The following is a 16,674-nucleotide window of genomic DNA, read 5'->3' on the forward strand; positions in this document are numbered from 1 at the left end:
ACCCCATAAGGAGGGCACCACAGCCTATTGGGCTGCATGCCCTATGCGAACAGAGGGCCTGATTCAGACCCGCTAGCAAGCGCTGAGCGCTCGCAAGTGGGTCGTTGTCGGCCCAGTGCGCATGACGGAGGTGGCTCCGTCGTGTGCATGCACGAGACCCGGATAGCGACGGAGCGTCGTGTGCATGCGCGAGACCCGGATAGCGACGGGCAATTCGTCGCTCCGGGTCTCGCTACAAATGGGGCGTGCTGTCGATGTTGAGTGACAGCACGCTCTCTTTGGTGGACGGGCCGGGGGCGTGGCTGCCCAGACAGAGGCGATCCCATCTGGGGCCGGCCCCACTGACATCACAAGTGATGTCAGTGGGTGGACTTCTTGCTCTGTAAGAGCAAGAAGTCCACTGGGACTTGCGGCAACGAGACCCTACCACAAGGGTCGCGTCGCAAGTCCGATGGTCGCGATGGTCTTGACCGTCGCGACCATCATCCTGGCCGATCGCACTAGCTGTGGGTGGTCACCCACAGCTATACGAGCGGCCAGGAGGCCGCTCTAAAAATCAAGTAGGACGGCCCTGATTCAGAGCGAGCGCTCTGTCGGAGCGTCCGGCTCTGAATCAGGGCCAGAGTGCCGGAGGAGCGTATGTTTATATACAAGCTCCTATTTGTAATTTTTTTTCTGTTTGACTTAATATTTCATGTCTAATTGTAAAGCGCAACGAAAATGAGAGTTGTGGTAAGAACTTAACTTTGTTAACTCTCTTTCTTCGAAGTCCATAGAGTCCACAGGGAGACCTTGGGGGTGTAGGTGATGGGAACCAAACCGGGCACCACGCAGTTAAAGCTTTCAGCTCCCAGGATGCATTGGGTCCACTCTCCCTATACCCCACCCCCGAGCCAGAGGCACCTCAGTTGGTAAAAAGCCGGAGGAGGATAAGAGAGAAGGAAGGCTGGAACACTCAAGAATCACTCTCACAGAGATGGGAAACCGGTGACCAGTACAAAAGCCCATATGAAGCCAAGTGCATCAGGGTGGGTGCCCTGTGGACCCTATGGACTTCGAAGAAAGAGTTAACAAAGGTAAGTTCTTACCATAACTCATTTTCTTCAGGGTCCATAGGCTCCACAGGGAGACCTTGGGGATGTCCCAAAGCAGTCCTTTCAAGGGTGGGAACGCTCCTGCACTGAGAGGAGAATTCGGCGCACAAATGAAGTATCCTGAGAGGCAAAGGTATCAAATGCATAGAACCTTAGAAAGGTCTGGACAGAAGACCACGTGGCCGCCTTACAAAGCTGAACAGCCGAGGTGCCACGGCGAGCTGCCCACGAGGGACTCACAGACCGAGTAGAATGAGCTGTAACAGAAGTCGGAACAGGCAGACCTGCCTGCGTGTAAGCTTCTGAGATAGTCATACGAAGCCATCTAGCCAATGTTTGTTTATTGGCTGGCCATCCCTTCTTGTGAAATTCATAGAGCACAAACAAGGAATCTGATTTCCGAAGAGAACAGGTACGGTCCACATAAACCCTGAGGGCGCGGACCACATCCAAGGAGGCTTCACCTGCCGAGAGGTCTGGTGATAGAAAGGCCGCTACTATAATTTCCTGATTACTATGGAAACTAGAAACCACCTTAGGAAGGAACTCAGGGCGAGTACGAAGCACCGCCCAATCCTGGTGAAATATCAGAAAAAGAGAATGACAGGAGAGCTCTCCCAATTCTGACACCCTTCTGGCAGATGCAATAGCCAGAGTCTTAACTGTTAACCACTTTAGTTCCACTGAATCTAGTGGTTCAAATGGAGGACCCTGGAGGGCCTGAAGAACTACTGCCAAATCCCAAGGAGCCAATGGTGGAACAAAGGGAGGTTGAATCCGGAGGACACCCTGGAGGAAGGTGTGGATATCCTGAAGCAGAGCAATTCTACGTTGGAACCACACTGACAGTGCAGAGACACGCACTTTCAACGAGGCCAGGCGTAGGCAGAGGTCCAATCCAGCTAGAAGGAATGCCAGTATTCTGGAAATGCAAAACACTTGAGGGTCATAAGCTCTTGTACGACACCACTTGAAATACAGTATGTATGCCACTCTCTGTGGTAGATCCTGGCGGAGGCAGGTTTAAGCGCTCTAAGCATCGTGTTGATGACTGAGCTAGAGAAACCTTTTGACCTTAGGAGGGATGTCTCAAGAGCCACGCCGTCAAAGATAGATGATCCAGGTCCGGGTAAAGGCAAGGACCCTGAGACAACAGGTCTGGACGTTAAGGCAGCAGAAACTGAGTGTCGATGGAGAGACTCCGTAGATCTGAGTACCAATGACGTCTGGGCCAAACTGGAGCCAACAGCAGGACAGTGCCTCTGTCTTGCTTGAACTTCTGAAGAACTCGAGGAAGCAGGGAGACTGGAGGAAATAGGTACGCAAACCGGAAGGTCCATTTCACTGACAGAGCATCCACCAGGCTTGCTTCGGCATCTCCTGTTCTGGACCCATACACTGGTAACTTGTGATTGTGTCGGGAGGCCATGAGGTCCACCTCTGGGATACCCCATATGTCCACTAGGAGTTGAAACACTTCTTGGTGAAGAGACCATTCCCCTGGACACACTTCATAATGGCTAAGGAAGTCCGCTTCCCAATTGAAAACTCCCGGAAAGAACACTGCCAAAAAGGCTTGGAGAAGAGATTCTGCCCATCTCAGAATGCATGACACTTCTGTCATTGTTGCCCGACTTCGAGTGCCACCTTGATGGTTGAGGTAAGCCACTGTGGGGGCGTTGTTGGACTGAACCTGCACGGGTTTTCCACACAGAATGTGCTTTGCCATCATGAGGGCCCTGTACACAGCCCAAAGTTCCAATATGTTGATAGGCTGCCTCTACTGTTGTCCACTGGCCCTGAAAGGAGTGTGGCCCGGTCACTGCGCCCCATCCCCGGAGACTGGCGACCGTTGTTAGGAGTATCAAGTCCGGGATCCAAAAGGGGCGACCCTTGGTTAGATGAAATGTCTGTAGCCACCAAGAGAGGGACAGACGCACTTGCGGAGAGAGTACCATCATCTGAGCTCTCATCTGGTGGGGTAATCTGTTCCACCTGGAGAGGATCAGCCCCTGCAGGGGCTCGGAGTGGAACTGAGCATATTCCACCATGTTGAATGTGGACACCATGGATCCCAGAACCTGCATCGCCGAGTGGACTGACCTCCGGCGACTGCGGAGACATCTGCGTGCTCGCAGCTGCACCGTGGAGTTCTTTTCTGGAGTGAGAGCCCAGAAGGGCTCCCAAATGAGCCATCCTCTGTGAGGGAATTAGGGAGGACTTTTTCCAATTGATTAACCAGAAGTGTGCTTGTAGACAAGCAACTGTCAGTTGCAGGTGGTGGTGAAGCAATTCTGTAGAACTCGCCAACAAGAGGAGGTCATCCAGATATGGTAGGAGCCGGATACCCTGACTCCATAGGTGCGATGCCAAGACAGCCATAATTTTTGTAAATACCTTGGAGCCGTGGATAGGCCAAAGGGCAACATCCGAAACTGGAAGTGTTGTTGCAGTATGGCAAACCGCAGATAACGCTGGTGAGAAAACGTTATGGGAAAATGTACAGTGCATCCGGAAAGTATTCACAGCACGTCACTTTTTCCATATTTTGTTATGTTACAGCCTTATTCCAAAATGGAATAAATTCATTTTTCTCCTCAAAATTCTACACACAATACCTCATAATGTCAACTTGTAAAAAGTTTTTTAGAGATTTTTGCAAATAAAAAAAAAAAAAACAAAACCTAAGAAATCACATGTACATAAGTTTTCACAGCCTTTCCTCAATACTTTGTTGATGCACTTTTGGCAGCAATTACAGCCTCAAGTCTTTTTGAATATGATGCCACACAAGTTTGGCACACCTATCTTTGGGCAGTTTCACCCACTCCTCTTTGCAGCACCTCTCGAGCTCCATCAGGTTGGATGGGAAGCGTCGATACACAGCCATTTTCAGATCTCTCCAGAGATGTTCAATCGGATTCAAGTCTAGGCTCTGGCTGGGCCACTCAAGGACATTCACAGAGTTGTCCTGAAGCCACTCCTTTGAGATCTTGGCTGATTGCTTAGGGTCGTTGTCCTGCTGAAAGATTAACCGTTGCCCCAGTCTGAGGTCAAGAGCGGTCTGGAGCAGGTTTTCATCCAGGATGTCTCTGTACATTGCTGAATTCATCTTTCCCTCTATCCTGACTAGTCTCCCAATTCCTGCCGCTGAAAAACATCCCCACAGCATGATGCTGCCACCACCATGCTTCACTGTAGGGATGGTATTGGCCTGGTGATGAGCGGTGCCTGGTTTCCTCCAAACATAACGCCTGGCATTCACATCAAAGAGTTCAATCTTTGTCTCTCATGGTCTGAGAGTCCTTCAGGTGCATTTTGGCAAACTCCAGGCGGGCTGCCATGTGCTTTTTACTAAGGAGTGGCTTCCGTCTGGCTACTCTACCATACAGGCCTGAATGGTTGATTACTGCAGAGATGGCTGTCCTTCTGGAAGGTTCTCGTCTCTCCACAGAGTAATGCTGTAGCTCTGACAGCGTGACCATCAGGTTCTTGGTCACCTCCCTGACTAGGGCCCTTCTCCCCCGATCACTCAGTTTTGACGGATAGCCAACTCTAGGAATAGTCCTGGTGGTTCCGAACTTCTTTCATTTACGGATGATGGAGGCCACTGTGCTCATTGGGACCTTCAAAGCAGCAGATATTTTTCTGTACCCTTCCCCAGATTTGTACCTCGGAGGTCTCGGAGGTCTACAGACAATTCCTTGGACTTCATGCTTGGTTTGTGCTCTGACATGCACTGTCAAGTGTGGGACCTTATATAGACAGGTGTATGCCTTTCAAAATCATGTCCAATCAACTGAATTTACCACAGGTAGACTAAAATTGAGCTGTAGGAACATCTCAAGGATGATCAGTGGAAACAGGATGCACCTGAGCTCAATTTTGAGCTTCATGGCAAAGGCCGTGAATACTTATGTACATGTAATTTCTTAGTGTTTTTTTTTTTTAATTAAATTAGCAAAAATCTCAAAAAAAAACCTTTTACACGTTCTCATTATGGGGTATTGTGTGTAGAATTTTGAGGAGAAAAATTAATTTATTCCATTTTGAAATAAGGCTGTAACATAAAATGTGGAAAAAGTGACGCGCTGTGAATACTTTCCGGATGCACTGTAGGTATGCATCCTGAATGTCCAGTGATACCATGTAATCCCCAGTTTCCATAGCCAGTATGATGGATCGTAAGGTTTCCATCCTGAACCTGGACACCCTGAGGAACTTGTTTGGAGATTTGAGGTTGAGGATAGGCCGATGAGACCCATTCCGTTTCTGAACCAGAATTAATATCCAGTCCCTCGTTGAGATAGAGGAACTGGTACAATTACCCATGCCTGCAGCAAGGACTGTATGGCTTTCTGGATCTGCAAGGCGGAAGGAGAGCCTGTGCAGAAAAATTGGTGGGGAGGCTCTCGAAGGAATGAGAGGGCGTACCTCTGAGAGACCACTTCTCTTACCCAAGCATCCTTGGTGGTTTGACACCAGCACTGGGCAAACTGAAGAAGTCGGCCTCCCACTCTGGGGTACCCCAGAGCGAGGCCCACCCCATCAGGCTGCGGGTTTATCCTCCAGTTTGGAGGCCGGGCGTCTTGTGCTCCAGGCCTGTTTCTTAGGCTTGGCAGCCTTCATGGCAGCGGACTGCCTAGGGAAGTCCTGCCCTTTGAATTTTCTTTTGGGTAAGAAAGGACCGAAAGGAGGAGCTTCGAGACTTTGCAGGAGCAGATGCTGAGGGCAGAAATGCAGATTTGGATTTGGCCAACGTGTGGACCAAACAAAATCTCTCCATTTTAGAGAAATACCTCCAGGCCTTTCTTAGAATAGGCATCCGCTCTCCAATAGTGTAGCCACAGAGAACGGCGAGCAGACACGGCCGCAGCCGAGACCCTAGACTCAGTAGCTAGCATCCAGAGCGGCCTTACCTATATACGCAGCCGCATTCCTAATATGGCCTATCCAGTGACACCTGATTCTTAGGAACTTCCAAGGAGTCCTCAAGTGTATTAGCCCAACTGTCTATAGCCTTAGCTACCCAGGAGATAGCCATGGACGGCCGGGCAACAGCTCCTGAAAGAGAGTATATAGACTTTAGGCAAGTTTCCACCTTCCTATCCGTAGGATCCTTTATAGAAGAAATGGGAGGCATAGGTAACGTTGCACTTTTAATTAACCTTGTAACATGTGAATCCACTGCAGGGGGTGATTCCCACTTCTTCCAATGAGCCTCAGGAAATGGGTAACATGAGGTCAAACGTTTCTGAGGTTGATACCTCTTACCAGGCCTCAGCCATGTGATCCACCTCTATCTGTTTAAACAGAGGGTGTTTGGATTTAGGGGCTATAACCAATGCGGATTTGACCGCACGCACCAAGGCAGGAATATTAATCCCTGATTTAGGCTCCGCCTCTTGCCGAGGGGAGTCAGGGTTAGAGGCATCAGCCACTTCTCCGTCATCAGATGACATCTCAGATTCCGACAGCTGTTTGGATTGAGATGACAACACAGGACGCTTAGCTGGTTGTACAGGTTTCTCACTCTGCAGTATGGTCTGAATGGCCTTAGAGGTCGCAGCCAGACTCTGTACTGCGATAGAGAAAACATCCATCCATGGTGGAGGTCCATCCTGTAGTAATCCCACTGTGGGAATGACTGCCTGCTGTGGTACAGGAGGGGTCTGCATAATCAGTGTTAGTCCCTGTGAGTGAGGGACAGGCTGTTGTGGTATCCCCATATGAGGAACAACAGCCGGGACCGCCAGGCGGTACACATAGAGACCAGCATATGCGACAAAGTCGCCCAAGGTGGTGTTGATGTCGGGGGGGTTCCAGGAACCTGGCAGGTTATAATGTCACACATAACCTACCCCGAACCACATCCTCCTCACTGAAAACTGCAGTACATAATCTGCAAGATTGCAACACAGGTACAGTAATGTGTCCATTGCCCTTGTCAGACATGTTTGCAGGGTAAAATGACGCTCAATATGGTACTGAGTACAAAGTAACCACAAGTATGTGTAAATACTAACAGGGAGCAATATACTGGTCCTGTCTTATGCTTAGGTAAGCTGCAGGAACCTGTTGCCTAAATATGGCACAGTGCAGTACACAACAGTATGTGACAGACCTCACAAATATTGTATTGCATATACGGATTATATATATATGAGGTCAGGTATGAACCACCCTAACAACACTTGTATTAGGGCAGAATGGGAGAAAGGGTATAGTCATAAGCTGACAGATAGAAAAAAGACAGATAGATGGTGCTAGCACAAGTCACATACAATGCTGGAAGACGCTGCACAGACGCAGTGTCTGGTAGGAAATAGCGCTACATACGCTGACCCTGGGGAGCGGTATGCAGGGTGACCGGACCATGCGCTGTCCTGGGAGAACTGCGACTGCACCATAGAAAATGGCCACCGGAGACCTCAGAGGGGGCGTGTCCAGAGGAGGAGAGCAGCTCAGGGAAGTCAGACCGCAGTGGAAAGGCACGCTGAGCTGAGGAGCCGCTTAAACAGGGAAGCTGTCTCCCCTGGCCAGTTATTAACCCCTGGGATGCTGGTTAACCCGCACCAATATGTCCCTGGGGGTCAAGTTGGAGCGCGATGGCCAGAGCCTGCGTCCACCCCCAGCACCTCTGGTCTGTCTCCTGAGCCCGGAGGTATCGACTGCGATTACGCACGGGTCACCACTAGCGGCGACCAGCCTTTCCTGTCCCCTGATGTCCGGGTGCAGTCTGGGCCCTCTCCGTGGGCCCTGGCTAGCGCTGACCCCCGGAAGACCCGTTGAGATCCCCACATCAGTACTGGCGCTGAGGCACCGGAGGGGTGACGGAGCGGCAGCGCAAACGTCCCACGGACAGTCTGCTACTGTGCGCTCTAGTCGCTTGTAGAAGTCAACTAAATAAAATAAAGAACTAAGCTTTAGGGGCTGATTACCAGCCAACCTGCAAAATGGTAACACGACTCCAGCTGGGCACCAACGAAACTGAGGTACCTCTAGCTCGTTGGGCGGGGTATAGGGAGAGTGGACCCAATGCATCCTGGGAGCTGAAAGCTTTAACTGCGTGGTGCCCGGATTGGTTTCATGAAGAAGAAATATCCTAGCGCTATTCAAATAAGTGTTACTGAATAAATATTAGTAAATAAATCCTTGTCATTTGTCTGTCTGTTCTATCCTGACATCTAGTCAGAAGAAGTCGCCCGTGACCTCCCTGCGCTGCTTTTGGATACATCACTATAATAGCAGCTCCCACCAGAAGTGAAAGCCACGGTCACCTTCAGGGTCCTGTCAGGGTGCAGCGCTGGGCTCTGCCTTGGCTTCATCAGCTTTATAATACTAAATGAGTTTTACATTTAAAACAAGTAAAACAGGCCCAGGCACCTAATCCTAGTCACGTGATCTACATTATACAATACCATTATTAGAATCCATTAACTTTTTATAGTTAGAAGTCAAGGAAGCCCAATAGTCGGTGTGTGTATTATAACCTCATGCTCGTCGTCCGGATCTCATTAAAGAGGATGAGGTCATAGTATGGCTGCTATGTAGCTCTCACGCACACAGGCTGTTGTGGGGCACCAGACTGCCAGACCTGATGTACACCATATCCCATCTCTCGCTAATGACTTCAGTATGGATCCAGGCACATACACGTCTAAGTGCATAAATGTTTCAAACAAACAAAATAAAAATAACAGACTAAGGGCCTGATTCAGAGGCGCTCGCTGTTTGCAAGCGCTCGCTCTGAATCGGGGCGTTTTTTTATTTCCGCCTCCAGGCCGCTCGCATAGCTGTGGGTGACCACCCACAGCTTGTGCGAGCGGCCTGGTGATGGTCGCGATTATCGCGACCATCGGGCTTGCGAGGAGACCCTGTGGTAGAGTCGGGCCGCCCACAAACGCCATGCGTACCTAAGAGAACGCCTGCGTTTCTGCAGCCACCCCCCCTCCTCGCCTACAAAACGGGGCAACCTGTCAATCAACATCGACAGCCGCCTCGTCTTGTAGCGAGCCCCGGAGCGAATGAACTTCAGTCGCTCGCTGGGGCTCGAGCATGCATACGCCGGAGGTGGTGCATGCGCAGGGGCCAAACATCGACCAGCTTGCGAGCGGGTCTGAATCATGCCCTTACTGCACTATAAGCAAAAGGATGTTGGAGAAAAGACTAATACAGGAACTGTAGCAGACGACAATAAGAAAACTCTGGTGATTATATATATATATATATATATATATATATATACACATACACACATATACTATATATATGGTGGACATCATTAAACTTCCCTATTTAGAGCAGTCTGTAGCTTGATCCAATAACCGGAATGGTACGACATTTGGTTGGGGAACTAATTAGGATACGGGAAGCAGGATTCTGTTAAAAAAAATTTTTAGTGCAAAAAGTCGCCAAAGTGAAAACCGTGTGCTATTAGTGTAACACAAAGGTAATCGTTCATTTGTCTGTCCATTTTCATGCTGTTTTCACATTTTGGGGGAATATGTATCACTTATCGGGTTTTAGACCCGAGAATTGTAGTTTCTTATCAACGCTATTTGCGGTGATTAAAAATGAAATACCGCCCAAATGTATCAAAAACGTGCAGGGGCAGGGGCTCTGAAAGAGCATGTACCTGTGATGTGTTAGAAGTGAAGTAATCACATTAGCGGTCACTTCACATCTATATCGGGACCCCAGGCAATTGCTGTGCATGTACGGTCCGCTGACCACGCATGTGCAGTGGCCAATGCCGAGGAGGGTCCCTACGGAATCTTCAGATGACTTTAGCTGTCGAGGCCAAGCTCCGGATTGGTTCGCATTCCAGAGCTTGGTAAAGCTGACAACTCCGCAGCCCCCCGTAGAAACCTATGGGGGATATGGCTGCAGTCAGAAATAGAGGCATTGCTGCAGACATCTCCAATATTGGGGGGTGATACTTAATATTTGGGGGTATCCACCGAAAAACTGGTGTTTTCCTCAAAAATATTGTACGATAACTAGGCCCCTATGTGTTGATTTGCTGTTCATTACTTTATATATCAATCTGTTTATGGGATCGGTATGAATACCGCCGGATGCATGTCTGGCGGTTCAAATCCTGACGCCGGAAGACCGGCACCAGTGAAATTTCGAGAGCAGCTAAGGTAAGTACTAACTAACCTAACCCTCCCCCTAACCCTCCCTTAGGGGTGCCTAACTCTAACCCCCCCTGTAGGTGCCTAAACCTAACACCCCCCCTTCCCCGCAGCCTAAACCTAAGTTTTCCGGGGGGGTGCCTAACCCTAACCTCCCCCCCAGGGGTGCCAACCTTAACCCCCCCTTCCCCTAGCCTAACCCCAAGTCCCCCTAGGGAGCTCCTAACCTAAAACGGCTGTCCGCACCCGGCTTAACTTTGATCGGGATACCAGCCGTTGGGCTCCCCGACGTCGGGATTTTGACGCGTATCATTAGACCCTTGCCGGGATTGGTCGGCATTTAGAGCAACGGCATCCCGACTGCATACCCTGTTTATATGTGATTATGCAGTTGTCTGCATGCAAACTTATAAATCAAGTATAAGTATGTCCATTAACATTACAAATCTTGAAGAGAGCGGACTGAAAATACTTGATTGGTTCCTCCAGATTGGCTGTAGGAAGAGAATCAGTGTAGCAAAGGGAGGATCAAGCTAGCCTGCTCCTTACTGATATATCCTCTCTCTGTAGCCGTGTGACCTCATTATACCAATGAAATGGCACGGGTTCCTATCCCAAGTGTTTCTGTTATTGCAGTGCTCTCTCTGCTATCGGAAATGGTCATTCACTCCTGTGATCAGCGTGGGGAAAACCAAATCACTTATTGCATATTGAACCTTCCTGCTTGGCTGCTCTCGTTCCCCATCTCCAGGGCTCCTGTTCTACTAATTCCCCTGACAACTGACACAATAACAACCAGGCTACAAAACCCATTCAAATAGGCTGCATTACTACAGCTGCCGCCTGTACTTCACAATATTGAATATATTTTATATAGTTAAGCTACGGAGTCCTCATCCACTCTACTAAACCCCTCACATGAAATGCAACATCTCCAAGTATCAGACAGTCATGCAATCTATAATGGGTTTCTCAGTATTCCCATTGATCCTCCCTAGCTCACACCTTCACTGCGTCATAGAAGTCACACATTATAATCTCTCACTTATTTACATCCCTTTGTGCTATACTGAGAACCTCAGCCTTGTGGTGCATTCCTCCTTGCAGGGGAACCTCAGCCACCTAGTACTGTATCTCTGAATGCTTATGTAACCTAATGATGTACCATAGGGTTTCATTTGCCTTATGTACAGCAGGGCTCAAGATTTTGCAGCACTGTAGATGCAATAATATCACCGTTGCTCCAGATAGTGCTGCAAGCTACATGTGAAAGATGAGTACAATTACACCAATAGAACAATGAAGCTAGCTGTGAATATAAACAGGTTTAAAGACAATCGTTCTGTATACACAAGCAAAGGTAATTCTTTTTTACTTTCTTTCTTCTTTTTTTCAAACGAAGATCTTTTCTAGTAGGATTTGGAGCAATTTTGGAATAAGACTTTAAAACAAAGGCTTTCAGAAGAAAAGGGATTACAGTCTGCACAGAACTTCACCGACAAGATAAGTAATAATGCAATGGTGGCATTATTAAAACCAATCTCAAATTCATTAGCGACTAAACTGTGGTTATTAGTTTCATAGCGGATGGTCACCGGTACTTCCAGTAAGCGGACTCAACCAGGAGGGGTCGGTAGGAGTTATGTGTGTGTAGGGGGGGGGGGTTGAATGGTGTTGAGAGTTGCAAAGTCTGAGTGGCCTGTGGGGTTCTGATGGCATGTGGGGTAATTTTGGAGCAAGTGGGTGCTCCGATTGGAGCGCAGGTCAAATATGGACTAGTGATGTGCAGCCCGTCTGAAGGCAAGAAGGCTCACACACTGCCCTTGCAGGGCATCAGGTCGCCCATCACTGGTCTACAGGCTCCAAATACTTGGGTTGATGTATCACGCAGTGAAAAGACTGGCGAAGTGGACCAGTGAAGTAGTTGCCCATATCAACCAATCAGCATCTACCTATAATTTTATAGAATGTACTTCTGAAAAGCATCCTCAAAGCTGATTGGTTGCTATGGGCAACTTCTCCACTCTTCTCACGTTATGTTAATCTGTCGCTTGTCCTCCACAATAGAGAAAAAAAAAAAAGTAAAAGGAAAAATTATATAATGTATATAATTGTAGGTTTGAATCAGGAGTAAAAGCGAGACTGTACAGCGGTAACAATGTCGTAATTTCTGCAAAAACAACAACAAAAAAAGCTGGGAGGGGGAGGTCACACGAGTGTAGCGGGAGGAAGACAAATGCAGCTATAGACTGCGCTACGCGTGACACAGCTAGGAGAGGGGACACAATAGGAATATATATTACATGGGATCCATCACCCAAGCACATTGGAGGCAGCTATTCTGGGGGCTGAACCACCATCATCTAGGACCATCCTCGCGTTTCATGTAAGGCATTGTAATTATTATTACTACTATGCAGACAGAAATATAATTTGTGTGATTTTAATAGTGGCCCTTCCTTCTGAATGTACAACTGTACATAGGAACATAGGACACTACACTACAAATCCATTACATTCTTCTACAAGTCATACCCACTAGCCTAAACTACATGCTAGGCTGTCATCCTGAAAAAGTATTTAACAGTATTTAATGCACATTGAATAACACTGAAAACAGCGGTTTCAATTTCTCCCTTACTGTCGTGGTCAGAGGTTTTGGATAAGGTGGGACGGGGGGGAGGTTCTGTCTCCATTTTTTTTATTTTTAAATTTTAACGGCACTCCTATCCTACGAGAACATTACTTTTATGTAAATGTACTCTACACAGGATTGACTGGACCCTCTCATAGGGCTAGATGTACTAAGCCTCGGAAAGAGATAAAGTGGAGAGAGATAAAGTACCAACCAATCAGCTCCTAACTGTGCTTTATCAAACACAGCCTGTAAAGTGACCGTTAGAAGCAAATTGGTTGGTACTTTCTCTCCCCAAAGTTTAGTACATCTTAACCATGATATTAAGGAAATTCTTACACCATTTTTTTTTATTATTATTATTCTGATAAAACAGGTTTCTTTTTTCTTTTCACTTTAACTGCAATCTTATCCTTCCAGTTTTTTAAGTGGTGCCTTTTATATATAATATTATGTAGAAATCCAATACCACCTTATACACTTCTCTTATTCTTGTTTTTAGGTTCCTGCATTATGTCCTGTTATTTTTATACAAGATATTATTAACAACTAGGAGCTTTAGTTTATGAATTTGTGTTGGCTCAAACGCAACATGCAATTATACAATACTACTTAGAGGAGTAATCAAGAAATTAATTGCTTCTAATTGATGAATGAATTAGTCATACAATAATCCGGTTAGGAAGAAAAGGATTTTTTGGGGGCACAGCTCAGCCATCTGTGTTAAATCTGCAAGTTGAAGTGGATACATTAACCAATGTTATTAGAAATCCCTAAGAAACTAGAAGTCTTGTATAGGCTGCTTGTACTATAGTTGGGGTAGAACAGATATCTAATTTGTAGGTGGATACAATTAAATTGCTCCGAGTAATGATATTACCTAACTGGATACTATGTTTCAAATATGAAAACAAAACAAAACATATATACAGTATTATATACGGTAAGTAAACTAAACACAACGGTTACATTTAACTACACTATTTAAGGGATGCCTTGATTAAAATCCCATTCAATTGAGCGATCCCCTTTATTAGTAGTATAATTACTTCTACCATTTTGTACTGATTGATCCACTACTAATTACAGGCTATTGGTTTTCCTTGTAATGTCTTCTTTTGGATAATTACTGTGCACCGCATGTTCATTAAATCATTTTTATTATGCCAACAGTGCATTTGCCTTTAAATTCCTCCGTGGGGCGCTATAGGAATATTTTTTTTTGGTTTTGCTTGTTTGAAACCAATATTCAGCCTATTAAATGTATTCGGACCGAAAGACATTGGTCATGCCTCACGTATCCGACGTCACTAACTTCTACTATGTGCTCCAAACTCGGGGGGTTGTCTGTTCATCTTGCAAAAATAGCTGACGCCAGTAGGCAGCGGGTCTACTTTAGCCATGTGGCTCATTATTACATGGTAACAACTAGTGCATTGGGAGTTACCAGACTAGGATGTCCTCTTATCCATATTCTCTCCGGTATAACTAGTGACGTAACTCTAGTCTAATCCCACTTTTTCTTCCTCCCGGAATAACACTCACCCCTTTGCTTGCTACTCACCTGTTTAGAGAAGGAATCCTCAAGCTCGGTGATCTCGTTGGAAAATTCCCCCGAGGTGTTGATGGAATCACCGTCCATCCCGCTGCAGGAACCCCCATACTGAAGACCTCGCTCCCCCTGCCCAAGGCATGCAGCTACCCCTTCGTCCAATGACACAGGCTTGCCCTGGAAGTATGGGGTGTTGTGGCTCTTGTCATACTCCTCAAAGGAGTACTGCATGCGCATGTTGGATAGGATGATCCGACGGGACATGCGGCTCTCAGAAGCAGAGCTGCGTAGGCGTTCAAAGTTCTTATTCATGCGATACTGTCTGAACGCAGTCTGGATGGTGCGAGCCGCTCGCCGGCTGAGGAAATAGCCCCCATACTTCCTCTCCAGCATTTCCACCTACATCAGGAGACAGGTAGAGGGCGGGTGTAAGAGAGGGCCCCAGGGCACAGCACAGGGGTAAAGGAAAGTCTGAGACATGAGGTTGAGGGGAGTAGGGGGGAGAGCAAAAAGGGGGACAGGAAAGAAGCAAAGACTTTACAAGTGAGAAGAGTTTTCAAACTTGTTCTCGGCATCTGCTAATAGGCCCGGTTTTAATTTTGAGACTTCTTAAATCCTACAGTGTGATTGAGTCAAAGTCAATAGAATATGACCCGTTCGTCATTCTTACATGTTTGAAAACAACTGCTCTATGAAAAGGATAGGGAAAGAGACTGAAGTTACAGACGAGGGTTAAAAGTTGATATAAAACATGAGGGGGGAAGGACGGACAGAGGACAGAAACGGGCGTCATCAGAGTAGATACCTTCTTGTCCTGTAGGTCGGTAGACAATTCATAGCTGTCAGACAAGGCTTTAGATCTTTTGTTTTCTTCTTCTTCCTGCTTGCGTAAGGCAACGCTGGCTGGTTGCAATCTGGCCCTTTGACTCCACTGGAGCGCCGGGTGAGAGATGTGACGGGTGGGTGATGGCAAGTCGTAGTGATCGCTTTTCACCTCACTACGGTACGAAGGCTGCTGGCTCGGACTGTCAACAATTGTTCCAGATTCGCTGCCAAGAGAGTCGCCACCTTCGACACTAAAGAAACAGACAGTGGTGATAACAAAGGGAAAGTAGAGTGACCACAACTACAGATCAGAAGTTGAGAGAACAAGGCTACACAACATACAGTCGGCCATGTGCGGAGATCGAGGCAGCCCAACATGCAGTCGGAGTGCATGATAGAAGATACTATCAGTTGTTTAGCGTATACTGAAAAGGAGGCACTGCAACATACAGTCAAGGTGTAGGGTGTATACTGAGAACAAGGCAGCACAACATACAGCCAGGTGTAGGGTGCATACTGAGAACAAGGCAGCACAACATACAGCCAGGTGTAGGGTGCACACTGAGAACAAGGCAGCACAACATACAGCCAGGTGTAGGCTACATACTGAGAACAAGGCAGCACAACATACAGCCAGGTGTAGGGTGCATACTGAGAACAAGGCAGCACAACATACAGCCAGGTGTAGGGTGCATACTGAGAACAAGGAAGCACAACATACAGTCAAGGTGTAGGGTGTATATGGAGAACAAGGCAGCACAACATACAGCCAGGTGTAGGCTGCATACTGAGAACAAGGCAGCACAACATACAGCCAGGTGTAGGGTGCATACTGAGAACAAGGCAGCACAACATACAGCCAGGTGTAGGCTACATACTGAGAACAAGGCAGCACAACATACAGCCAGGTGTAGGGTGCATACTGAGAACAAGGCAGCACAACATACAGCCAGGTGTAGGGTGCATACTGAGAACAAGGCAGCACAACATACAGCCAGGTGTAGGCTGCATACTGAGAACAAGGCAGCACAACATACAGCCAGGTGTAGGGTGCATACTGAGAACAAGGCAGCACAACATACAGCCAGGTGTAGGGTGCATACTGAGAACAAGGCAGCACAACATACAGCCAGGTGTAGGGTGCATACTGAGAACAAGGCAGCACAACATACAGCCAGGTGTAGGCTACATACTGAGAACAAGGCAGCACAACATACAGCCAGGTGTAGGGTGCATACTGAGAACAAGGCAGCACAACATACAGCCAGGTGTAGGGTGCATACTGAGAACAAGGCAGCACAACATACAGCCAGGTGTAGGGTGCATACTGAGAACAAGGCAGCACAACATACAGCCAGGAGTAGGGTGCATACTGAGAACAAGGCAGCACAACATACAGCCAGGTGTAGGCTACATACTGAGAACAAG

General features: G+C 47.5%; 1 protein-coding gene across 4 annotated transcripts in view; it reads right to left on the reverse strand.

Annotated features, from left to right (window-relative positions):
- IQSEC2 (IQ motif and Sec7 domain ArfGEF 2) overlaps nt 1-16,674 on the reverse strand; it is a 203,614-nt gene that overhangs the window by 25,841 nt on the left and 161,099 nt on the right. For all 4 annotated transcript variants that reach the window (XM_088453404.1, XM_088453402.1, XM_088453405.1 and 1 more), the window contains 2 exons: nt 15,227-15,497; nt 14,434-14,820 (listed from right to left, as the gene is read on the reverse strand). In XM_088453404.1, the coding sequence (XP_088309530.1) occupies nt 14,434-14,820; nt 15,227-15,497 (658 nt within the window). The remainder of the gene's footprint in view (nt 1-14,433; nt 14,821-15,226; nt 15,498-16,674) is intronic.

This window comes from Taudactylus pleione, unplaced genomic scaffold, assembly GCF_031769625.1.
Source record: "Taudactylus pleione unplaced genomic scaffold, aTauple2 ptg000579l, whole genome shotgun sequence".
In the NCBI taxonomy this organism is placed as follows: Eukaryota; Metazoa; Chordata; class Amphibia; order Anura; family Myobatrachidae; genus Taudactylus; species Taudactylus pleione.